The following is a 27,107-nucleotide window of genomic DNA, read 5'->3' as shown; positions in this document are numbered from 1 at the left end:
TCTGTCCCTTCTCTGCTCAGGTCAGAGTGGCTGCATCACAGTAGCAGGTGAGGTGGCCGTGAGAAGGGGCACAGGCCTGTTATGCAGGACACATGGCAGGGCTGTCCCAGAAGGCAGGGGTCTGCCCCAACAAATGATAGAGACCTTTGGGCAAAGACCTTCCAGGGCCCTGGATATCTTCCAGAAGCAAAATTAAGGTGGGAACATAGCTCAATAGGAATAATTCAGCCATTTCATCTATGAGGAAATGAGCCCCAGGCCTGTGTCGGCTCCCTGGTTCATGACCAATCCTGCCAGCCCCTGGCCTCTGGGCTCCTGGAACCACTGCACACCAGGACAAGGGCAGGTATCCTCCCCTGTGTTTCCTCATTCCTGACCTCTGGATCTCTATCCATCCCTTCCCTACTCTCCTTCTACACTCATTCTCACCTCTCTACTCACCCCTTTTCCACTTTCCTTCCAGACATCCCCCTACCTCTCTGAGTGCCCCATCTTCTGCCCCTCCCCATTGGCTTTCACGGTGTCTCATCCCTGCCTCTGGCTTCACAACATCCCACACACTCACCAAGGCCCTGTGGACACCCCTTCCTCACTCTTCTTTAAGCTTCTATTTCATGGGACTGCCTCTTCTCAGTGTTGGGACACAGCGCTGAAACATTATTTTATACTAAAGAGTGAGTGACTTGTTCCCCCTCTCCTCAACTTTAACATTCATTGAGTGCCTTTTCAGGCAATGAAGAAGGGATATTTAGGAGCAAGGAATTCTTCATAGAACACACAAAAGTTCTCCCCGAGAGCCTGTGACCATGGTCCTCCTTTTCCTGTTTTATATCAGGAGCCACTCATCAGCTTTTTTTTTTTTTAATCATTGTTGCCTTTTTTTTTTTTTTACCTCCAGTTCTATTGAGATGTGATTAGCAAATAAAAATTGTATACACTAGGTTGCACAAAGTGATTTTTAGAAGGGTACACTATGACTTAATGTATATATGTATACATTTTGAAGTGATTGCCTCAATCACATTAATTAGCTATCCATCAGCTCACATTGTTAACCTTTTCATGTCGTGTATGCTGAAATCACTTGAGATTTACCTCCTTAGCAAATTTCAAAAGTACAATACAGTATTAGTAACCGTAGTCTCCATGACGAGCACTAGATCCCCTTAACCTTTCCGTTAATTGCGTTACAAAAAAGTTTACAAAACAGATGCTATGTGTTGCTATTTAAGGAGTTTGATCATGGCTTTCATTGACTCCTTTTTCTGAGATCAAGTTGGTTGGCTGTGTTTACAATGAAATAGGAACATAATTAAATAGAAGCATTAATATTTTAGTAATAACATTCAAGTTCTTCTGGTTACACAAAACCCAAGGCTTTCGTACAAGCTTTTCTGCTCCACCAGCATCTGCTGTCCTTTCTGATCCTTCACACGGGCTTTTATCTTCTCCCACAGGCACTGTGATTTTGTTCTGAGATTTGGGGTCTCTTGGCCGGCAGCAAAAGCAGAGCAAGGGTAAATGAAGTTGAAGGAAGAAAGAGCATCTTATGGAAGTGTGGAAAGAAGGGTTGTGTATGTTAGGGCTGAGGGCACACAGCTCAAGGGCATGGGGATTAAAGCTGCAAAGGGAAGGGGAAAGGTTGCATCCTTTTCTATTGGGACAGTAAGGCTCCAAATAACCACATGCCTTTACTGTGTAAGCAGGGAGCATCTAGTAAGCTCACAAGTCTGTGGGGTTAAGCTCTTGTAGGCAGAGCTTGCTCCTAAGACTGAGGTCGGGTGGGATCAGCCAGGCAGCTCTGGTGATGTAAGCTGTCCTCACATCTGAGGGTTGCCTGCTTCCAGCAGGTAGACCCTGACCTTGGCTGGACAATGCAGCCCTGATTCTCATCGCTCCCCCTCTGGCAGGCCAGCCCCACATGGAAACAGGAGCATGGAAAACCCAACCCTTCAAGTCTGTACCTGTGTCACATTAACTCCCATCCCAGTGGGCAAAGCAAGTCATGAGCCAACCTAGAGCAGGGGGTGGAGGACCACACGGCACACGGCTAGATGGCTGAGACAGAGCGGGGTTGTGGCAGTTAACACCACCATCTGGAAGAGGCAGGTGGAAACAGAAGCGCTGCCTGCACAGGACAGCCCGGGGGTCCTTTCCATCTGGGGCGCTCCGCTTCTCCAAAGAGGAGCAAAGAGTCAGGAAGAGAGTCAGAAAAACCAACATTTCTGCCCTGGGTGTACCTGAGGGCCCTCATTCAAAGTTCACTGATGCTGTAGCCCTTGATCTGTGAATTCAGGAAAGCGATCCCTTCATTTCTGCAGACCTGCCACAGGCCACCCATTGTGCCAGGTGACCCAAAGGACAGGGCTGACGGTGGCTGTATGGTGGCTGTCCTCCTATCACCTGGGAACCATAAAAAGTGCCAAGCAGAGCCCCACCCACAGAAGTGACTCATCTTGCAGGCGAGAGTGCTGAGAGGGGAGGGGATTTTTAAGGTCCCTGGTGGTTCTAAGGTATAGCCCAGGATGAGGGAGGGACAGAAAACAAACCCCCAGGGTCAGTGCTGGGACAGGGCAGGGACGAGGTTGAGCGATAGCAAAAGGATTGGGCAAGGGCTTCACTGGGTCCTGCAGCGTGAGGGGTGTCAACAGAGCATTGGGGGCACGTGAGAACACCCCACTGCAGGAGGCCACGAAGACCCCCGTACAGTTTAGGCTTTCCACAGCTGGCTGTGAAGTGTGTACCTCTCATGGGCTTCAGAGACCTGACGTGCACCTTTAGTGACACAGGTAACACAGCAGCCACCCCCAGCAGAGTGAATTTCTCATTGTCTCGACCATTGTCTTTTTTCCCTGAATTCTGATGCCTGACTTCTTCACATCAGGGCCACTGTCTACCTGCCTCAGTCACCCCAAGGCCAGGCACCAGACAGCTGGGGACAGCCCCCTGTGCCTCAGAACCCCTAAGATTATTCAGATCAGCCAGTCCTGAACCTGCTTGCCCTGCCTCACCCATTCCTTTCCACAGAAACCACCAGAAAGGCTCCTGCCCAGGTTTTGCCTTCTTCCTTGTGGCAGATCCCGCACTTTCCCACATGGCCCCCGTCCTCTTGGGAATGATGAGGAACAAGCTATCTTTTCAATGGCAATTGTCTCCTGATCCGTTGGCCTCACTCTACCTCGAATTTCCTATTAATTGATGTAGTTTAGAGCACTCATTAGCTGGACTTTTTTCAAAGAATCAATCCTCTGTTGCAAACATATTGGTTGATAAGTGTGATGAGCACCCCCCAAAACGGCCCCAGCCAGCAGCATCGACACTCCCTTCCCCCTTGTCGAAACATTTTATAGGCTGTTTCCACCATGCCTGGGGGAAGAGACACCAAGGCATTAAGAGAGTGGGCATGTGTTGTTTCTGATGCCTCTGATCCAGGGATTGGAGTGGCTGAGATGGAAGTAGGGTGGGGGGTAGGTGCTCAGGCACCTTGGAGAGCAGGGCTGCTTCTAAGTCGGAGGAACTGTTGGCAGTGTCATTATTTAGATGGGGTTCCAAGAGTTAAGGACAGAGTGCAGGAGTGAGGTTTAAATTCTGGGTGTCCTTGGGAAGGTTGTAATGTGGTTCTTTTCAGGAGGCTGCAGGGAAGAGAAGTTTCTGCTGCAGCACGATGCAGGGGTGAAGGGGTTCTTAAGACCCTAATGACCCAACGCTGGAGTCCCTCGTAGCCCCCCCCAAAAAATAACCTCTGTCTTAGTTTCCTAGGGCTACTGTACAAAGTCCCACAGGTTCTGCCCTCAAACAGCAAAAATGTATTGTCTCATTGTGCTGGAGGCTGGAAGTCTGAGGTTAAGGTGTAGTGGTGGGGGATGCTTGGGGGGGGGGGCAGAGCCACACCCCCTCGGAGGTGCCAGGGACTCGCCTGTTCCAGGTCTCTCTGCTAGCTTCTGGCCATCCCTCAGCTGGGACAACATAATTCCAGGCTTCATATGGTGTTTCCCTGGGTGCATGTCTGTGTCTAAATGTCCCCTTTACATAAGAACACCGGTCTTACTGGATTAGGGGCCCCACCCACCTAGGTTGAGCTCATCTTCAACAATTACATCTGCAGTGACCCTACCCATATGAAGTCACACTCTGAGGTCATGGGAATTAGGACTTCAACATATGAAGCGGAGGGGACATAGTTCAACCCATCACAGCCCCATTTTCTACATATAGGATTTTAACAAAAAATAAAACAAAGAGATGGCAGGTTGAGGCCAACATATCACCTTTGTTCCTGATAAAAGGTTGCATTTGGATGAGTCGAAAGGGGTTTCCTACTCCAAGACCCCAGAGAGAGGAAGATTCACCTCCCACATCCATGCCCAAGCTGTGTAAGTGAATACTCATATATGACCAAGAGCTTGGAAGGCCAGATGAGAGGTCCCACACCTGCCCAGACAAAGCTAAACTGTGTAAGGCTAGTCTGCTCATCCCAAAATGACCCTTCACACCATCTCTCCACCTCTCTTGAAGGCAGGGGGAGGTGATGGTCAGTGAGGAGTAGAGAAGGGCTAAGAATCTACTGAGGTAAAATCGTTCCTTATGAAATTGTGACTTTCTGGGTCTCTGCTGACACTGAGTCCAAATTCCTGTTCTGCTAAAAATGATCATCTTAATAACTCTCTGTTTCCAGAGCAGTGTTTGATACCAGGCTGGAAGCCAATGTGGCCTGGCCCGTGGCTTCAGGGTGCACATTTGTATGGAGGGGAGGCTTATATCCTAGAATGACTGGGAGGGTGACCTGTGGGCCATGCAGTGACCTGGCCATCCCCTGACCTGGAGTGGAGGCAGCTCCATCACTGGGAAGCTGCACATCCCTTGTGCATGTACCCATCTGGGCTACAGTGCCCTCAAGAGAAAGCCACTTGATGAAGGGAGGTGGTGGGTCAAACTTGCCTGAAGCTTGGATTCTGGCTCAAGGATCTTGAGTTGGACACTCACTTCCTAGCTGCTCACATGGGTGATGTGGCCACCTTAACAAATGTCCTGCCTCTGCAGAGACCCCTATCTACCCAGCTTGTTCCTCCTTTGGCTCTGTTCCAAACAGACTCTGCTTTCCTTCTACCTTGCAAACCTCTCCTGAGTTCATCTTGTTGGCAAAGCATAAATCTCATTGAGACCCCTAGCTGCAAGAGAGTCAGGAAATGTCATATCCCCCCTCTCTGGCCCTTGTGATACAGGAAGTAGCAAGGAAAAGAGTGGAATGTGGTGAACGTAGCACAGTGTATAAGCTTATTGAACCACTATGTTGCATACTTGAAACTAATACAACGTTGTGTTAACTATAGGAAGGAAGGGAGGAAGATAGAGAGTAAGAGATCGAAAGAGAAGAAAGAGAGGAAGGAAAGAAAGGCAGGAAAGAAGGAAGGAGGGAGGGCGGGAGAGAGAAAGAGAGAGAGTCAGGATGCTAAGTGTAAGAGATGGTCTCCAGCCTGGTCCTACAGAGCAGGTCACTGCTGGGAAAGTGCTATGAAAACCTCTCTGCAAATAGTATTCATTGTGATTAATTCATGCAATTGCATAAAATTACATGCTCAACACAGTGTGGAAGGAGAATGTATTGGCAGATGGCTGTGGCCACCCTGCAAGAGCTAACCCAGAAACCTGGTTGGCGGAGAGAAATCAGGGAGAAACAGAACTGTTGAGAACTGCTCCCACAGAAGCCTTGTCGAGGTGGATTCCCTGGGGGAATCAGATGAGCCAAGCTGCAAATGCCAGGGAGTGCTTTATGAAATCTCGATCAACCCCTGGGGGAGACAGAAACTGGTGGGGGGTGAGAGGGGGAGCTCCCAGGAGTGTCACCATTCTTGTCCCGACCATTGTTTCCCACCGTTCACTGCACATCGGGGGACCTGGAGCCCAAAGATGATTTCTGGCCCTGGATCGTGCCCCGTGACCAAGACACGGGAGGAGGCCAATTCACATGGAACAGAAGCAAACCAAAGGGCCATTTCTTCGGCTCGGGCAGACGTGCTCTAACACAGTCAGCCTGGCTGCTACTGCCCATGAAGCCTGAATGAGCTTGTGCCACGGGACTTGCTTTGGTTTCTTTTTCTTTTTCTTTCTTTCTTTTTTCTGTTGTCCTGTGATAAGTTCATTATGACCTCAGTGAAGCTCAGTGATGGGAAGAGTGCCTGGGGAGTGTGATCCCAAGTGGAAGAATAGGGCCAGTGTGACATCACACTGACATCTCAGGAGGATCATAATTACCAGCAGGAGCCCAGAGCCTCCCGTGGGTCTCATCCACCCTGGCTTCTTCCCCGGGGAGGTAGGGGCTTCCAGCTGCTTCTCTTCGGCAGCACCACACTGGCCTCTGCTTAGGCATGCTGGAGTCCCTACAAACACCTAAGTTCATGAGAGCTGTTCCTCCAAATTCAAGTCTGATGAGAGGGAAACAGGCAAGGAATAATGCAGAAGGTGATCACCTGGTGTAGACAGTGCATTCCGCTTGCACTCCCGGTCTAGCTCCACCCCCCACCCCAGCCCTACCACAGCACCCACTCCCAGGAGCTCACAGGGAGGCATGGCAATGTGTCCAAGTGAGGCACCCAGAGGACAGAACCAGAGAGAATTCACTCGGCTCCAATATGCAGCCTGCCATTCTGGGTTGACCGTACCCTCAGAGCAGACCCCATCTTCTCCCAGGTGTAGTTCTCAGCGAGATAAGTGCACCGCCCTGACACATTTGGTGAAGTGCATTTCAGCCCCTTCATTACAGGGGCTGAAAGGGGAGACGAGAAGGCAAGGGGCACAGTGGAAGAGAAATTGATATTTGTGCAATTTAGCTGCAGAGGAAGGAAATGAAAATGCAGCAAAATTCAAGTAGGCTTTGGGTGCTTTCTCCCGGCACGTGTCGGGGAGGTGCAGAGCCAGCCTGCAACGCGGTAGTCCTTAGCGCCGGTAGCACTGAGTAACTGCGTGGTGGTGAGGCAATTGTACTCTCAGGGAGGGGGACTGTGGACAAGTCTTCAGCACCACATAATCCCCACCAACCCCACTCCCGAAGTCCATGACATAGATACCTGGCATTGTGGCTGCAAGCTTCTCCCCTGAAGGATGCAGTCAGGACTTGCTCCATAAATAGTCGCTGAATGAAGAAGTGGCCAAGAGTCCTTGAAAGTCACATGGCTGTCATGTATTTTTATACTCAGAGAATAGCCCCAGTTACGACTCCTGACACTAGCACCCGTCAATACAAAACTCCTGGAGAGGGTGGCTGGTCCCACCATCTGAGGTCAGGCTGAGAAAGCGATACTGCTGTGGTCTTCATAGCCAAGAGTTGACATGGGGTGTCATCAACTCTTGTAAATCTGGTGATGGCTTTTAGCAGCAGGGAATGAAGAATGGTGACAGGATTTGCTTACCATATGTCTTTCATTCAGTCTCTCATTTGGTCAATCAGTCTGTCAACAAACATTTGGATACCTTTCCCAGGCCAGGCAGTTACTAACATACCAGAGACAGATATGAGCAAGGGTAGATTTCCAGCCTTCAGGAGACAGACAAGGTGATAGACACGCTATAGTGGATGCTAGGATGGGAATGACATTGGGGGAGTTGAGGGCCCAGGGGATAGTCCTAAATCAGTCTGTTATGGATAGAATGCTTGTGTCCCCACTTAGATTTCACCTGCCCCATGTAATGATACTTGGAGCTGGGGCCTTTAGGAGGTAACTGGGTTTGGATGAGACCCTGGAATTGGAGCCTCCACAATGAGATTGGTGCCTTTATAAAGGCAGGAAGAGAACAGAGCCTTCTCTCGCTCCACCATATAAGGATACAGCAAGAAACTTGCCATACGAACCAGAAAGAGAGCTGTCACCAAGAATCCACCTGTGCTGGCCCCCTGACCTCAGATTTCTAGCTCCCAGGGCTGTGGGAAATAGATGTTTGATGTTTAAGTCCCCCAGTCTAGTATAGCAACCTGAGCCAACTAGGACACAGTCAGAGATACCCTGCGTAGTGAGCTTCCTGTTGGTGGAAGCATGCAAGTAAAGGGCAGATGCACATCCACCAGTAACATAATTCTGGGGCCAGGTTTTGAAGAATGAGTAGAAGTCTACCAGGCAGAGGAGACAGATGAGCATTCTAAGTACTGTCAAAGACTTGGAAGTGAGATGAGTTTCTGTGCATTCAGGGAAAGGAAAGAAGTGTGGCTGGAGTACAGGATGCATACCAGAGCTGGCTGTGTGATTACTGATTATTGATACCAGTATTAAAACTTGTGCTAGTGGGTCGCACACCACAAACATCTTGAGCTCCTTCTCCTGCTGAGTTTTGAACGTTTCAACTCGCAGAAAGCAAATAGCCTAAACTCAGTGCATGTTTGCAAATTTTGTAGTAAATTTCCATTCTCCTGAGAAGGAACCCACGCAAGACCTTGTATGGCACTAATTTTCACTTTCCCACATCTTTACTCAATTGTTAAAGGAAGCTCACTGGGAAGTTACAACTCATCAATTAGCACGGTTCACGGAAACCAGAGGTGGTACCTCCCTCCTGTCACACCTGCTGTGTGCGACTTCCCAGTGGGGGGCGGCAGCAAGTCTGCTGCAGAGCTCTCCCCTGGAGCCCTCGCCACCCTCCCTGAGGACCGGGAGGGAGCAAGGGCAGGGCTGTCCAGCTCTGTTCTGCAGGGGGCAGCGTGGGGCAGAGGGAACCACTCATCCCAGCATGAGGCTGGAGACCAATAGCAGCTTCCCCACAGATCAGCTGTGACCACGCACAGCCCACTGGTCTTTGCAACTTGAGGTCTCTGTAACAACACAGGTGACCAAACCCTCCTGACAAGAGTACTGCAGGGATGAACATAAGATTTGGCACCAATTCTATACCCGGTATGCGATCCTACATAACAGTGGCTAAAACTAGACAAGGGGCTGCATTTCTTCTCCCTGTTTCTTAGCCTTCCCTCTTTGGCCCTTGGCCCTGTGGCCACTCAGAGCAGTCAAAGTGATATTCAAAAGTGAATCAGATATGTGGCTCCATCTCAAAACCTTCTCACGTGGAGTAAAAGTCCCTCTCCTCTCCCCTGCCCTGGGGGCCTGGCAGGGTCTGCCCCTCCTTTTGCTGACTGAGCTCTTTACCCACTTTCTCTCTCTGGCCTCCTCACCAGCCCCTCCCCCGGCCTCTGTGCTGACAGCAGCTTCTGCTAGCTACAGTCCTCCCTGGTGGTCCAGTGGCTTTCTCCACCACACCCCCCACCATCTCACCACTCCATCCTCTGGTCTTGTTCAGTGTCACCATCTCAGTCCCAGACTGTTGTGTTTAATGCTTACAACTACCCCATAATGTACTTCTTAAATATTAGTTCCACTCTCCAGATGAGGGACCAGAAGCTTACAGAGTGAAATAACCTGTCCAGATCTCATAGTAAGTGGCTGTATCGGCCATGATGCCAGCCAGCAGCGTATGGCAAAAGAGCAAAGAGGAATTCAAACGGTCCCAAACAATAAAGGGTGTTTTTTAGCTTATATAGCAGAAGTCTGGTAGATGCAGCAGCTTCATATAGGGTTTAATCAGGCTCTGGCACCATTTCTCTTCTATGCTTGCAGCTCTAACACTCCACGGAGAGGCTTCTTTGGCTGCCTTTCTTTATGCTACTGATTAGCTTTTACAGTTCTAGGGCTCATATTCCCACATCACACTGGCCAAAGACAGAATGTCTCTTTAGGTATCTCATGAAAAAAAAAAAAAAAAAAACAGAAAAGTCTTCATTTCTTGAACTCTCTGGAAAATTATCTCCTCAATTTTCATTGGCTGCAGTTAGGTTATATGCCTAATCCTGAGTCAGATGACGGAGCAGAGGGATAAGATTAGCTTGACCGGTTCCAGATGGAGCCACATGCCCTGCTCTCAAAGCCAGCTGTACAGGGAAGAGTACTTGCTAAGACAGGAGATATGGGTGACCACAAACAGCATGTGCCCACCAAAGTAGCACAGCCATTCGTTCTTGGGCAGTCCAAATCCCCAGACTATATTCTTAACCACTCTGCCCCAAGCACCCTAACAAGAGAAAGAGAGCCATCATTGTGTACGGATAACATGCTTCTATGCCTAGAAACCCCAAAGGGCTCAATTGAAAATCTATCAAAATTAATTAAGGTGCAAATTAAGAAGCAAATGAACTGCTTTTCAAAGACAAAAAAATAAAATAAAATAAAATAAAGTCCAATCTCTTCTCCATGGATGTTCAGAGGGGCCCAGGCTATGTTGTTCCTCATCTGTGTGGCAAAAACCATTCGGCCAAATCCAAAAAACAGGCAACAGAATGTAAGGAAGATGGAAGGAAGGAGGGAATGAGAATTCTTTTAAAGGAAATATCCTGGTAGTTGCAAATACCAGGCTACCTGGGCATGTGACCACCTACTGCAGGAAGGTCGGAAAGTGAAGCCTTTAGTGAAATAGTCCTGAATCCAGCTACAGATTCTATTGTCCTTTGAGAAGGGAAAATTGGATTTTGAGATATAACATAACACAGCTTTTGCTATGGAAGATTAATGGAGTAGCCAAATAGGAAATAAATAAGCAAAACTCAGTAGCTTTTTATTACACTGGAAACAGCTAGGTAGAAAAAGAAATGGAAAATATTCTCATCTGAAAAAGTGACCAAAACTACGTAATATGCAGGAGTAAATGTACCCAGGAATTTACAAGGCCTAAATGAAGGGAACACTAAACATATTTTGAAGGAATTAAGTAAGATCTGAATGAAAAGCCAGGCATGACCCTGGATAGAAAAATATATATGTCCACACTTCTCAAATGAATGTATAAATTAATATAGTTCCTATCAAAATCTTAATGGAGATATCTCCTAAAACTGGACGCAACTCCTCTCAAAGGATAAACGTCTGAGGGTTACCAAGAAAACATTGGAAGGAAATATCAGAGCAGGTGAATCACTCCTATGGGATATTATGATAGCCTACAAATCTACTGTAATTACACTAATCCAGTCCTGGCCCAGCAGTAAACAATAGGTCAGTGAGACAAGAGAGAATCCATAAGCAAATTTGCATATATGTGGAACTTGATATATAATGAAGGTCGCATTACAGTTTATTGAGAAAGACCAAATTTTTCAATAAATACCATAGAGACAACTGGCTATCCATTTGGAAGAAATAAAATTAGAATGCTATATTATATTACAACAAAAATATATTCTATTTTTGTATATCTATGGTTGGAAGATTTAAATATAAAAGATATATAAGTATTATAAGAAAATATAGAAGGATGTATAAAATCTTGGTGGTAGAATAGGCTTCTGGAAAATTACAAGGAAAATATACTCAAACTATAAAATTAACATATTCTTTTTTTTTTAAGATTTTATTTATTCATTCATGACAGACACACACACACAGAGAAAGGTAGAGACACAGGCAGAGGGAGAAACAGGCTCCACACAGAGAGTCCGACATGGGACTCGATCCCAGGTCTCCAGGATCACACCCCAGGCCGAGGGTGGCACTAAACCGCTGGGCCACTGGGGCTACCCTAAAATTAACGAATTATTATTTAAATTTTTAAAACTTTTGTATGACAAGAGACACTGTATGCAGAGTCCAAAGACAAACAATAAGCTAGAAGAAAAATCTTAGCAGTGCACAGAGCAAAGTGTAAATGTATCTCATAGACAAAGCTCTGATTGAAAATTGATCATGATTCTAGACAGTTCCCCAGAGGCTTGGGACTGATCATGTGGAAAATGTGCAGCCTTATCTGCAGTGAGATATCGGTCTTCACCATGTGATTTGCAAGAAGGGAAGTCAGTGATTACAATGCTAGTAACAGTGCGGAGAAATACACACTCTCGTACCCTGTTTATTTTTTTTCTTTTTTCTTTTTATTTTTTTTTATAAATTTATATTTTATTGGTATTCAATTTGCCAACATATAGAATAACACCCAGTGCTCATCCCGTCGAGTGCCCACCTCAGTGCCTATCACCCAGTCACCCCCACCCCCACCCACCTCCCCTTCCACCACCCCTAGTTCGTTTCCCAGAGTTAGGAGTCTCTCCTGTTCTGTCTCCCTTTCTGATATTTCCCACTCATTTTTTCTCCTTTCCCCTTTATTCCCTTTCACTATTTTTCATATTCCCCAAATGAATGAGACCATATAATGTTTGTCCTTCCCGATTGACGTATTTCACTCAGCATAATACCCTCCAGTTCCATCCTGTTTAAAGTACCGCATTGGAGGGACTCAGGCTCCTCGGAGTGGTCACTGGGCTTGGAAGCTGAGCCCTCCCATACCTCACAGTTAACAACAGGACTGTGGGTTTGTTTGATAGTATTAGAAATGGGGACTGGGGGGGGTGCCAGGGGCAGACTCCCCCTGGCTGGGGACAATGGGGTTTGAGCCACACCATGGCAGGATAACACTGCTAAGAGCAAACACTTAGAAGAAGCTTCCCTACCTCTTATGTGCCAACAGCTCTAACCATTTTCTGTATATTAATCCCTGGCTCCTCCCAAACACTGTCTCAGATGGGTACTTTGTTGTCAACCTCCCCACTTGACGAGGAAAATAAGTTATTTGCCCAAGGTCAGACAGCTAATCACAACAACGCGGAGACCCAAACCAAGTCGGTGTGGGACTGTGTACAGATGCTTGTTCTCACACCAGAGGCTGCAGCAGGTGTTCTGGGGATGCTCCCTGGGTGGGTGCACTCTATATCTGGCCAGAAAGGGTTCCCAGCAAGGGTCTGGCTGGATGACTTAAGCTTCACCCACAAGCACCCAAAAGATATTGCAGATCATCACTGAGTACCTCAACACTGCGTCCCACTCAGGGGACTCTAGCCTGAGTTCCCAGCAGAAGCTTGCACACACATCAGTGCCAGCCGCTGAGCCTGAGGTCTGGGATTTGCATGGGAGGCAGCTGGTGCTTTTCCTGTCCACTGTGGCTAATTAGATCAAGCGCGCCTCTCCTGAGGTCCTCACTGCATGGGCTCTGGCAGGTGTCTGTCCATCTCGTGGACGTGGCCTCTAGGCCCTCCCAATGTCAGTGTTGTGTACTCAAGCCACCGGTGTCTTTAAGTTCCTCCAACCTCTCAAACACAGCTTTGAAATGTGAAAATCCAACCATTTTCACATGATGTGACGACAAAGACAGAGAAAGTGATTGCATTTATATCTGATATTCAAGGGTCTCAGGGTTGGCTTCTTTTATGTACTGAGTTCCCCAGAAGGCCATTACCAACCATCAGGATGTCCCTCCCTTCCTCCCACCCATCTCCCTTCCCTGCTTCTCTTTACCCCTTTGACCCTACATCTCATCTCATCCCTTTTATTTCCTTATTTTCTTTGTCTAATCTCTTCTCATTCCTTCCTTCACATCCCTTTTATTTCCTTCTCAGGTTTCTTAGACATTTATGTGCAGGTGCACCCAGTCATTCCATGTCCCACCTGCTGCCATTACTTTAGGCGGGATGGAAGGTGGTCTCAAACCTAGCACCCTCCCAGTGGGATTCCTCAGGTACAGAACTAAGGTCCCCACTGACCATAGCAGAGAAACAGTGGAACAAGACCGTCCTCTACAGGACAGCTGGGTGGCTCAATTGGTTGAGGGTCTGCCTTCAGCTCAGGTCAGGATCCCAGAGTTCCGGGCTTGAGCCCTGCATTGGGCTTCCTGCTCAGTGGGGACCCTGCTCATTCTCTCTCTCTCTCTCTCTCTCTCTCTCAAATAAATAAATAAATAAATAAATAAATAAATAAATAAAATCTTAAAAAAAGTGTCCTCTGAACATGAAAATCCTCTCTCCACTCTCCTCCTCCACAATGGCCACCCAGCATCCTGAGCAATGTAGTCCAGACTCACCCCTCTTGTCTGTTTACCATGAACTTTTACTCTCTGAGTCAGTGCCTCCAAAATTTAATCCATAAAAATTTTTATCATGCCCTCAGTATTTTTGTTTCTTAGTAGTAATATGCATGTGCCACCAAAAAATTCACATTATAAAACTTGCACAGGGCATAGACATTTTTAGGGTAGGTGCGTTCCTGTAAGTATATTCAAGTTTTACTCTCTTAGCAAATTTCAATTCTATAATACAAGGCTGTCAAATGTGTCTCTATGTTATACGTTAAATCCTCAAACCTTATTCATCTTATAGCTGAAAGTCTGTACCTTTGACCAAACTCTCCTTATTCCTCCCACCCCCAGCCCGTGACAACCACTTCTATTCTCTGCTTCTGTGAGCTTTTTTTAGACGCAGAAGTGATATATGCAGTACCTGCCTTTCTCCATCTGGCTTATTTCACTTAGCATGATATTCTCAAGGTCCATCCAGGTTGTTGAAAATGTCAGGGGGTCCTTCTCTCTCATGGCTAAAAAATGTTCCATGTATATACATATCACATCTTCTTTATCTGTTCCTTGGATGGACACAGGTTGTCCTAAGTTTGGCTACTGTGAATAATACTGCCAAAACTAGATGTTTTTAAAGTAGTAGATAAAAGACTATTATAAGTCGAAGTTCTATGTTCTTGCACCCCATTGTACAGCCCACAGCTTTAAATCAACAAGGACTCAGCTCAGCTGCCCCGCGGCTCTTGCTAACTGGGGTTTCTGTTTCTCTATCTCCAGGACATGTTCACATCACAGACTTCAACATAGCGACGATTGTGAAAGGAGCAGAAAAGGCTTCCTCCATGGCTGGGACCAAGCCCTACATGGGTGAGTGTTCCGGGCCCCTTGAGTGTGAAGCCTCAGCATTCCTGTCCTGCACCCCCACACTAGGCCCCAGCTGTTCCCAGTATGTCCTGGGCTCACCCACACCTTTGTCCTTGCTGCCCTCCTTCCCGGAAGACCTTTTCCTTCTGTGATTTCCAGAGAAGTCCTTCCGGGCCAGAAAACCTTGCTTCAGGCTTGGGGAAGAAACACACAAAAACAGACAAACAAAACCATATTTTCTTTTTTATTAACATCCAGTAGTGTGGCCAGAATATAACTTTGGTGTTGGTCATTTGGCGTCTATATTCTTAGGTACACAGTGTTTTTCCAATGTGTATTTTCAAGTTGTTTTTTCTTTAGGACCTTTGACGGAAATACCACTTTTAGTAAGCATTCCATTCCCTTACTTTGGTTTTCTCTAAGGACACCTATTATCTGAAGGTGGAGTCTTTACAAATGTTCAATATTTGTTATTTTCAAATATTTTGTATCTCTTCCTTTATTCGTTTAAAATTTTTCCCATTTTTCTATTTCTTTTAAAGATTATCTGTTGTGCTTATTTGCTTTGTATGCTTCCTAGTGAAATATTTATTACTAAAATAATTTCCCCTCTATTTCTAATTTTTTCCCTGAGTTCTCTTGGCTGATTTCTGATTCCAAACTATGTTGTTCTTTCATGCCTTGTATAATTTTCTTAATGTCTATATTAATTATTGATTACGGTATAACAAAGCAAGTCAAAATTTAGTGGCTTATATCATGTTCATGGATTAGAAGAATTAACATTGTTCAAATGTCCATACTACCTAAAGCAATCCACAGATTTAATGCAATCCCTATCAAAATACCAACAGCAATTTTCACAGAACTAAAAGAAATAATTCTAAAGTTTGTGTGGAACACAAAAGATAGCCAAAGCAATTTTGAAAAAGAAGAATAAAACTGGAGATATCACATTTCCAGATTTCAAGATATATTAGAAAGCTGAAATGATCAAAACCATATGGTACTGGCACAAAAACAGGCACATATATCAATGGAACAGAACAGAGAGCTGAGAAATAAACCCATGCACATATATGGTCAATTGATCTATGACAAAGGAGGCAAGAACATGCAATGGAAAAATGACAGTCTCTTAATAAATGATGTTGTGAAAAGTGGACAACCATATGCAAAAGAGTGAAACCGGACCATTTTCTCACACCATACACAAAAATAAACTCAAAATGGATTAAGGCTCTACATGTGAGACCTAAAACTATAGAACTCCTGGAAGAGAGCATAGGCAGAGAGGCAGTGGCCATAGCAACATTTTTCTAGATCTGTCTCCTCTGGCAAAGGAAACAAAAGCCAAATTAAACTAGTGGACCTGCATCAGGATAAAAAGCTTCTGCATAGTGAAGGAAATTATGAACAAGACAAAAAGACAACAACAAAAAAAAGACAAAAAGACAACCTACTGAATGGGTAAGACATTTGCAAGTGACAAGTCAGATAAAGGGGTTAGTATCCAAAATATGTAAAGAACTTATACAACTCAACACCAAAACACTAATAATAATAACAATACGATTTAAAAATAGGCAGAGGACATAAATAGACATTTTTCCAAAGAAGACATACAGATGGCCAACAGACACATAAAAAGATCCTCAGCATCACTCATCATCAGGGAAATGCCAATCAAAACCACAGTGGGATGTTACCTTATACCTGAAGAATGGCTAGTGTCAGAAAGATAAGAACAACAGGTGTTGCCAGGGATTCAGAGAAAAAGGAAGCCCCGTGCACTGTTGGTAGAAGTCCACCCTGGTGCAGCCACTGTGAAAAACAGTATGGAAGTTCCTCAAAAAAACTGAAATTAGAAATACCATATGAGATAAAGAATATGTGGTCTATATATACAATGGAATACTACTCAGCCATCAGAAAAAGATGAATATCCACCATTTGCTTCGACGTGGATGGAACTGGAGGGTATTATGCTGAATGAAGTAAGTCAATAAGAGAAGGACAATCATCACACAGTTTCACTCATACATTGAATATAAGAAATAGTGCAAAGGATTATAAGGGAAAGGGGGGGAACTGAGTGGGAAAAGTCAGAGAGGAAGACAAACCATGAGAGACTCCTAACTCTGGGAAACAAACAAAGGGTTGAAGAAGGGGAGGTGGGTGGGGGGATGGAGTATCTTGGTGATGGGCATTGAGGAGAGCACTTAATGGGATGAGCACTGGGTGTTACACTATATGTTGGAAAATTGAATTTAAATTTAAAAAAACCCAAATGCCATATGATCTAGTAATTCAACCACTGGGTATTTACTCAAAGAAAATGAAAATACCAATTTGAAATGCATTATGCATACATCCCTACATATATTGCAACATATTCCCAATAGCCAAGATACAGAAGCAACCTAAGTGTCCGCTGGTAGATGGATGGATAAAGATGTGGTATATATATATATAGTGGAGTATTAGTTATAAAAAAACAATGAGATCTCACCATTTGCAACAGCATGGATGAACCTGGAGGATATTCTGCTAAGTGAAATAAGTCAGAGAAAGACAAATATCATATGATTTCACTCATATGTAGAATCTGAAAAGCAAAACGTATAAACAAACAAAAGACAGAAACAGACCCATAATAAGAGAGTGAACCAGTGGTTACCAGAGGAAAGGGAGCAGGGGAATGGGAAAAAATAGGTGAAGGGAACAGGGCGGTACACATTTCCAGTTAGGGAATAAATAAGTCATAGGGTGAAAGGCACAGCACAGGGAATATAGTCAATGCTACTCTACTAGCGTTATATGGTGACAGTACCTACCCTTGTGAGCAAAGCATAGGTACAGCATTGTGGAATCACTATGTTGCACACATGAAATGAATGTAACATAGTATGTCAGCTGTATTTCGATAAAAAATAAAGAAAAGAAGTTTAAAAATACATTTGGAGATTATAAATGAACATTGTGTAAAAAAAAATTGTAGCTTACAACAGCAGCAGTCCACTGTTTTGCACAGTCTACTACTTGACCAAGTGGTTCCTGCTGGTTTAGGCTGGGCACACTCATCCCTCTGGTGCGCCCAGTGGGGGCTGGGCTCAGCGAGGACAGCTGAGTTGAATGGGTCTTTTTCTACATGGTCTTTCATCATCATACAGACTACAGTGAGCTTGCTTATCTGGTGGCAGTAGTTTCCAGAAGGAGAACCCAATTCCCACAAGCTTACCAAGCTTCTGCTTGCTTCATATTTCCTGATGTCAGGTTGGCCTAAACAAGTCACATGACCAAGACCAGTGACCATGTGGGAGGTGACTGGGGGAGGCTGTGGGAGGGATCTTTTGGGCTTTTGTGGGGCTTGGTGGGGCTGCATGGATCCCAGAAGGCCTGACTCATCAGGAAACCATTAATGCAACACCCCACCACAGTGTCTTTCAATGCTTTTGAAATAGTTGGTTACAGTTTTTCCCTGCTTTCTTTTTTTTAGGGAGTGGGGTAGGGTAGGGGCACATCTTTCTGATTCGTCATCATTGTAAAATGTGTTATTCTGCATTTTATTTTCTTTCCTCTTATGATAACTTTGCATGGAAGTTGACTTTGATACTTTACCTTTCTTTTTTTTTAATGTGAAATTAGCTTTCTTGAACTTTTGGAAGATGATGTCATTCAGGGTAGCTTTTCTTTTCCTTTCTTTATAGATTTTATGCATTTATTCATGAAAGACACACAAAGAGAGGCAGAGACAAAGGCAGAGGGAAAAGCAGGCTCCCTGTGGGGAGCCCAGTGCGGGACTCGATCCCAGGACCCTGGAATCATGCCCTAAGCCAAAGGCAGACGCTCAACCACTGAGCCACCCAGGCATCCCTCAGGGCAGCTTTTCTAACTAAACATCTGTTGTTTGTGTTCATGGAGTGTCAATATCTAAGGCAGCTGGCTATCTGGGATCTTCTGGTTCCTTCTAACTTGCCCACTTTCATCTGGAGTTTTTCCTGCTTTTGTTGGTAGGCTCCCCATCCCTCCTCAGTTTGGGTTCTGGTTCCAACAGTTTCTCCTTGGGATTCCTTCTAGAAGGGAGCGCCAGAGGAAGGATGACAGAGGCTTGGGGTTCCAGACCGCCCTGCTCCTGCAGAGCTTACCAGGGGTCCCTTCACCTACCTGACACTGGACTGGACAGGTTCCTCCAGGGTTTAGCTGCCATTCCCCAACTGGTGGGCTGGGCCCCCCAGTAAACACTTGTGGACTGTCTTGCAGCTCTCTGTTCTCTGCTCCATCGTATGGTGCCTTGTCTCTTTCCCGTGTTTCCTTCTGTACAGGAATCACTACCATGGGGATCCAGTCACTGTTGCTGGTTTGTTCCCATACACTTACATTTTGGGGCTTGTGAGAGGACCATTTCGTTTTGTTGTAAGCACTCCTCAGGGGTTTTGGCTCAACTGTTGGTCTGCTCTGTTAGTTGTTATGTGTTGATCTGTAGGGATTCAAAAACTATGTCATCCATCACCTCCCAGAATTCACTATGTGGGTCATTCATCTATTTACTAAATTACTAAATTAAATAAATGAAGTTTGGCCACAAATCATGGTAAAAATGGTACTTCTCAGTGTGTGCTATGTGCCCAGCCCTTGAGCCAAGTCCTTTTCATCCACAGCTTTCTTTAAAGCTCACATCCGTGAAGCAGACACAATTATTTGTTCCCACATTAGAGCTGGGGAAGCAGGCTGAGGGAGCATGAGGAACCCACCCAGGCAGATATCGGTCACCAGAGTAAGATCCAGGTCAGCAGGGACACCAGAAGGTATGCATACAAGGGGGTCTGTTCTCTTCAGATAGTCCCCTTGGGATGCTGAATATTTACCCCAATAAGGCTTTCACTGTGGAAGGTCTTTCTGAAATCCCTTTCCAGAAGGCTCTAGGACTGAGGCCAACCCATCCAAGGAGACACTGGCTTGACAAATGGGCAGGAGAATGGGATGAAAGGGGTGTTAAGGCTGCCGCCCTAGCTTCTGGCTGGTGCATGCAGAGTGGACTGCAGAGGTGTGTGGGTTCCCCACAGTCACAAGTTTGAATGTGGGGTGTCTCTGGGAAATGCCATCCAGGCTTCTGGAGTGATGTGGACATTATCTGTGGCCTAGGGAGTTCCTAACACTGAAATGCAGCAAAGCCAACAAAGGGACGGGATTCCCCCAGGGAGGATGCAGGAGAGAAGAGCACCAAGCCTGAAGCCCAGGGAGCACCATGCCAGGAGGAGCATATAGAGCTACAGGAGCCATCATCTCCAAAGGGGCAGTGAGGAGAGCAAGATGACACAGAGAGAAGCATCTCCCACTTGGAGCCTGCTCTGTCCCTATAAGTTAGTTCTGACCTCCTTTAGGCTGTTCCCAAAAAGCAGATTGGTCTCTGGGAGTGGAGAGTCCAGATCACTGGAGAAATGCAAAGTGGTATTGTACCAAATCTTTCTTAAAAAAAAAAAGAAAAAAAAAGATTTTTGCTTATTTATTTGAGACAGAGACAGAGATAACAAGAGAGAGCACTAGCAGGGAGGAAAAGGAGGAGCAGGATCCCCACGGAGCAGGGAGCCTGAAGCAGGACTCCATCCCAGGACCCTGGGATCATGACCTGAGCCAAAGGCAAACACTTAACCAACTGAGCCACCCAGGCACCCTGTACCATCCCTCTCTTTTCTGCCCCTGCTCCACCACCATGCATAGCTGACTTTGCCAGCACCTCCTCAGAGACTCCACCTGGGCCTGCCCCAGTCTCATTTCCTGGATTCCCACTAATATCCTGGCTCTCAGGCTCTGTGAAAACAGACTAGTGGTGACCCAGCTGGCCACTCTCCATGGTGCCCCCACCCCCCCCCCCCCCTCCCCCGGGTGGGGCCCCCAACCATTTCACCCCCCAAACCCACCCACCAAAACAACACCACCCTCACCCCCACACACCCCCCCCACCACAAAACCCCACCCACACACCAACACCCCCCCCCCCAAAAAAGAAAAGGTAAAAAAAAGGGGGGGGGGGGGAAAAACCAACATGTAGGGTGTGAAAAAAAAAAAACCACGGAACAAGAAATAAAAGATAGGTCACTGGGGTGCTATAAAAAAAAAAAACCACAGAAGACCACCCAGGGTTGGTTTCTGCACCTCTGGGTATTGTCTTTTGGGGTAAGCTGAGACCCAGGTTGGGTTGAGTGGTATAAGCTGCCAGAGGTTTGCACGAGGTGGCAAGATTTTAGAAAGTGAGGCGGAGATTTGTTGCACGGAGTCTTATTTGGATCACCAATATGGGTGCGTTAAATTGGTGTCAACTTACAGAGTGCCTTTGTAACACTGTGGGAGTTAGGGGATGGAGTGCCAGTGTGCATGGAGGGGATTTATTTCTCCAGTCAAGTACAAATAATATAGTCCCAAGGGTTTTATGTAGGATGTGGAAGGATGTAATGCTCCTGGGGACTACTGATGTTTCTGTTTATGTGGTAAATTGGGACCTTTGGGCCACGAATTGAGGAGTTGTTTAGGGGAACAGGTGTGCTTGGAGGGAGATTTTGTATGGGATTTAGGAGGCACAGCTGATTTGATTTACCAAATGGATATATTTTCAGACACCATGGGGTTGACAGTACCAGGCAGTGGGAGTTTATTGGGGAAGACAGGGTGATGGAGGGCTCTCTCAGCACATTTAAATCCTACAGCTCCCAGGACTGTAAACTCCTGAGGTCAAGTGGCAGGTTTGTCAATTTTGTTCACTTGTACCGTTCAGTTCAAAGGCCCAATAACAAGCTCCCAGAACGTTCCAAACAGGGATTCAGGGAACAGTCTGGTGAGTAAGCTCCCAGAGGTTGCTCATGAAAGATGATCCTGGAAGAAACATTTGCATAGAACTGAATTTTCATTAATTAAAAGAGCAGATGGAATTCACAATCAGAGAAAAGAAGAAATCTCTCTGAAATGTGCCAGATTAGAAGTCAGAAATGTTCCAGCAGCCGCCCAGGGCTTCAGAGTTTATTCATCAGCAGTGAAGTAAAGAGTTGAACATTCATTCAGCAAATATTTATGAACCATTTAGGAGATAAAGGGCTCAGAGTAGGCATGGGGGCTCAGAGGAGCCTCGGGGGGCTCACCATCTGGTAGGGCAGAGCAGAGGTAGGCACAGGTGGAAGCAGGACACTGTCAAGATGGATTCCTGGAGAAGGTGACAATCTGAGTTGGACCTGGCACATAGAAGGTAGGCTCAGAGTTGGCCTGTTGGGTGAGAACAAGGAGATGCCATTTCAGGCCACAGCCCTGGGGTACAGGGGAGGCAACAGCATGGTGTGTTGGGGGACAGTGGCAGTTTCATTTCTTCTACAGCTTACAGAGCAAGACAGGGTGGAGAGGGAGCAAAGAGACAGGTCAGAGCATGAGGGTCTTGAATGCCATAGTAAGGGCCTGTGGAACCAGGAGAGAGCCAGGAGTGGGTCCAGGTGAAGTGTCGCCTGTGGCATGGGGGGGGGCAGTTTGGATGTCTTCCACTTAGTGGCTGCCTGAACTCGGGCCAATCTCATTACCCAACATAATACCCATAAAGCACTCAGCATGAGGAACACTCGGGAAGTGCTGGCTGCCAAACCACGTGACCTGGCAGTTTCCTCATCTGAGAAATGGGATTAATGATTATGCGATCTGCCTTAGTAGGTCCTCTGTGAGGATGTCACAGCAGGGATATGGAAGGTCCATCACACAGTGTCTGACAAATGGTAGATGCCTTGGTCTGGTGGCTGATAGTACTATTGTTATCGCTGGCATGGTTATGATTTAGGTGGTTGATTATTTGGTACCCGCTCAGCATTGGGAATCCAGGGTCTGGACTGGGAACTCCCTTGCCTTGGAGCGCTAACAGTCTAGTGGGGAAAACGGACCCTAAACAGCTGGTTCACTATAGAAGCTGGGTGGGCTGGAGGATGCTGGGTGCACTAGGGGATCATGGGGCTGGTGCCTTGCCAGCATTTACCAGATGTTAGTTCCCTTACCGAGGGGGCTGCAGTGAGCAGACAAGGGTGGTTGTGGGGCCATCATAATGATGCTAGTATGTTCCTTGTTGAAATGATCAAGGATAGTGAAGTTTGCTGCCACCTGTGCCAGAGAAAGTGACAGAGCCAATGTTCAAGTCCCGGCCAGTGAGGCTCCAGTGACCAAAATCTTTCCTGAGAACCTGCTGTTCGTTCATTCATTCATCCATCCATCCGTCCACCCACCTATCATCCTTACAAATCCATTGAATACCTCCTATGTGCCAGTAGTGTTCTATGGCCCCCAAATACATCCATCTATGAACAGTTTCCTACACTCATTGGTTTGGCTATTTGTAATCCAATCACCTTAAAAATCATCAAACTGATAAATACATAGTTTGAGATGTTTACTCCTGAATGACAATTTTTGTGCAGTAAAATGCAGTCTTTTAGTGTGCAGTTCCTTCATTTTGGACCAACATTGTCATATAAGCACCACCAAAATGAAAGTATAGAACAACTCCATCACTCCCAGAATTCCCTCAACCCAGTCCCTGGCAACAGGTGATCTGTTCAGACTATTCCAGAAAGTCATAGAAATGGAGTTGTATGCTCTATAGCCTTTTTAATCCGGGCTTTTTTCACTTTGAATAATGCATTTGAGATTTACTCATGTTGTGTGTATCAGCAGCTTTCCTTTTGATTGATCAGTAAGTAGAACTCTATGGGATGAATAGACACAGTTAGTTCATCCATCCACCAGCTGAAGGACTTTTGAGTTGTTTCCAGTTGTACATAATTATGAATAAGGCCACTATAAACATTTGCTTTCAGGTTTTTATGTGACCCTAAGTGTCCACATCTCTAGAATAATTACCTAGAGGTGGGATTGCCGGGTCATATGATAAGCATATGTTGACCTTTCTGAGAAACTGACAAACTTATCCAGGAAGACTGAACCATTTTACATGCCCCACAAACAATGTACGAGGGCTCAGGGTGCTCTGCATCCTCACCACTACTGGCTATTGCCTTGTGGTTATTGCTCTTATTAAAAAGGCAAGTTTCTAATGACTAATGATGTCCTACATATTTTCATTTTCTTATTTGCCATCCATTTACCTCCTTTATGAAGTATCTATTCAAATCATCTGACCATTAGTGATTTTTATTAATCAGGCTCTGAGAATTTTTTATATATCCTGGGTATAAGTCCTTCATCTGATACGTGTTTTGCAAAAATGTTGGCCACTCAGTGGCTTGTCTTTCTATTGAGATAATAGACTCCTTTTAGAAGCAGAAGTTTTAAATTTTGATGAAGTCTGATTTTTTTAAAAGATTTTATTTACAGATCATATATTTGGTGTCATATCTAAATATCTTCTCCTCACATGAGGTCACAAAGATTTTTTCCCTTTGTTTTCTTGTAAAAGTTTTATACTTTTGGATTTTATATTTAAGCTACATGCATTTTTAATTTAGTTCTTAACATGGTGTGAGACATGAATCAAGCTTTATTTATTTGCATACAGCTGTCCAATTGTTCCAGTATCCTTTGTTGAAAAGATTGTTCTTTCTTTACTGCATTGCCTTTGCAACCTTGTCAAAACCCAATTGACCATAAATGTGTGGGTCTATTTCTGAATTTTTTTTCTGTTCTATTGGTCTATTTGTTTATGCTCTACTTGGTTTCATACTTCTCCTTTGCAATCATACTTTGAATCAGGTAGGGAGAGTCTTCCAACTTTTTTCTTCTTTTCAAAATTATTTTGGCTATTCTAAATTCTTTCTGTTTTCACTGAAACTTTAGAATTCACTTGTTAATTTCAAAAAAAATTGGCTGGATTTTTGTTAGGATCACACTGAATCTGTAGATGAATTTAGGCAGAAGTGGCATCTTACAATCATAGAATACCTCTCAATATATTTAGGGCATCTTGGATTCTCTCATCAGCATTATATAATGTTCAGCATGCAAAATTTGCACATACTTTGTTACACTTATAACTAAGTGTCTTGGGCAGCCCTGGTTGCCCAGCAGTTTGGCTACATCTTCGGCCCGGGGTGTGATCCTGGAGACCTGGGTTCGAGTCCCACATCAGGCTCCCTGCATGGAGCCTGCTTCTCTCCCTGTGTCTCTCTGCCTCTCTCTCCGTCTGTCTGTCATGAATAAATAAATAAAATCTTAAAAAAAATAAAATAACTGTCTTATAGATTTTTGGTACTATCCAAAAGGTACATTTTTTTAAACAAAATTAGTTACTATCTTCTTTATCCATTTCTTAGCAGATGGCCCCTTGGGCTGTTTCCATAATTTGGCTATTAGATAATGCTGCTCTAAACATCAGGGTGCATGTCAGATGTGGTATTACTCAGCCATCAAAACAAATGAAATTTGCAACGACATGGATGGAACTCAGTCATATGTAGAATTTAAGAAATAAAATAAACTAGCAAAGGAAAAAAAGAGGGAGAGAGGCAAACCAAGAAAGACTCTCAACTAAATTTATTCAATTTAGAGAATAAATTGTTGGTTACCAAAGGGAAGGTGGGGAGTGGGGAATAAATGATGGGGTAAGGAGTCTACTTGTTGTGATGAGTACCAAGTGTTGTATGGAAGTGTTGAATTCACTATATTCACTATATTGTACACTTGAAACTAACATTACACTGAATGTTAATTAACTGGAATTTAAATAAAAATTTTAAAAATTACTTACCAATTGGGGATCTACAGAGATACCATTGATTTTTGCATGTCGACCTTGTATCCCGTAATTTTGCCGCACTCACTTATCTGTCCTCTGCTTTGGTAGTAAATTCTTTGGGCTTTCTGTGTAAATAATCATGTTTGCAAATCAAGGTAATTTTATTTCCTCTTTCCAATATTTGCAAGTCTTTTGTCTTTCTTTTGTCTTGTTATTTGAGCTAGAACATTCGATACACTTGGCCTTGATCCTGATCTTACTGAGAAAGAGTTAGTATGTTTATCTTTAAATGTGATGTTAGCTAAAACTTTTTTGGTACTTAGTTAACTCTTTATCAGGTTGTGAAATATCTTTTCTCTACTATTGAGATAATCATATGGTTTCTATAATCTGCTGAAATACATTGATTTTGGAAGGCTGAACTTTCTTAAAATCCCTTTTGGTCATAATATATTTTATTTTTTAAATACTGCTGGAATCAATTTGCTAATACCTCATTTACAATATTTACTTCTCGGCTAATGAGGAATATTTTAATTTTCTTTTTCTTGTAACATTTTGTGTGTGTGTGTGATTTTGGTACCAGAATGCGGACGGTGTAAGTTGGGCAATGTTCCCTCCTCTTCTACTTTCTGGAAAAATTTGTGCAGAGTTGGTGTTATTTCTAACATCTGTCTGTTAGAATTGGTGGGAGAAGATATTTGGACCTGGGGTTCTTAACAGAAAACTTTTTAACTGTGAATCCCATTTTTTTAATAGACATGAGCCTATTCTGTTTATCTATTTCTCCTTAAGTCAGAAGAAGCAAATAAATGTTAGGTAGATTTTGTCATTTATGTCTTTCAAGAAATGTCTCTGTTTCATGTAAACTTGCAAATATTTGGGTTTATAGTTATTTGTATTATCCCCTTGATAGCTTTTTAATGAGTGTCAATTCTGCAGTGATGTCTCCTCTTTCATTCCTGAATTGGTCATTTATGTTTCCTCTATGATTTTCCTGATCATTTTGGCTAGAGGTTTATCACATGTATTCATCTTTTTGAAGAACCAGTTATTAGTTTCATTGATTTTCTCTGTTTTATTGATTTCTGCTCTAATCCTTATTACTTCCTTCTGCTTGTCTTGGATTTAATTTGTTCTTATTCTCCTTTTGTAAAATGGAACTATATATCATTGATTTGAGACTTGTCTTTCATACATATATGTGTATATATATATGGCATATATATGCAATGCTTATATTTCTCTGTAAATATATATGCATTAAATGCTTATATTTCTCTCTAAATATAAGCATTTAATCCTCTGTCAATTCTCTCCTTAGCTGTATTCCACAAATGTTGATATATTATTTTTTCATTCTCATTCAGTTACAAACACTTTCCAACTTCCCTGTAACTCCCTCTTTCACTCATGGGTGATTTAGATGTCTATTTGGTAATTTTCAACAATATGTAGGAATTTGATATACATTTTCCTGTTATTGATGTCCAGTTTAATTCTGTGATGGTCAGAGAAATCTCTTGTATGATTTATTTTCTTTTATTTTTTATTGGTAAAGTTTATTTTATGGTCTAGATCTTCGTGAATATTCCATGTTGATGTGCAAAGACTGTGTATGCTCTTGTTTTGTTATATTTCCTATAAATATCAATTAGGTCAAATT

General features: G+C 44.4%; 1 protein-coding gene across 2 annotated transcripts in view; it reads left to right on the top strand.

The window, feature by feature from the left end:
- STK32B (serine/threonine kinase 32B) overlaps positions 1-27,107 on the top strand; it is a 390,888-nt gene that overhangs the window by 314,071 nt on the left and 49,710 nt on the right. Inside the window, exon 6 of one of the 2 annotated variants that reach the window (XM_055326004.1) lies at positions 14,644-14,733. The exons of the other annotated variant lie outside the window; for it this stretch is intronic. Within the exon in view, the coding sequence (XP_055181979.1) occupies positions 14,644-14,733 (90 nt within the window). The remainder of the gene's footprint in view (positions 1-14,643; positions 14,734-27,107) is intronic. 2 annotated transcript variants of the gene reach the window in all.

Source organism: Nyctereutes procyonoides, unplaced genomic scaffold (assembly GCF_905146905.1).
Source record: "Nyctereutes procyonoides isolate TBG_1078 unplaced genomic scaffold, NYPRO_anot_genome, whole genome shotgun sequence".
Taxonomy (NCBI): Eukaryota; Metazoa; Chordata; class Mammalia; order Carnivora; family Canidae; genus Nyctereutes; species Nyctereutes procyonoides.
Note: the sequence above shows the minus strand (reverse complement) of the source record. Positions and strands in the feature narration are given on the sequence as shown.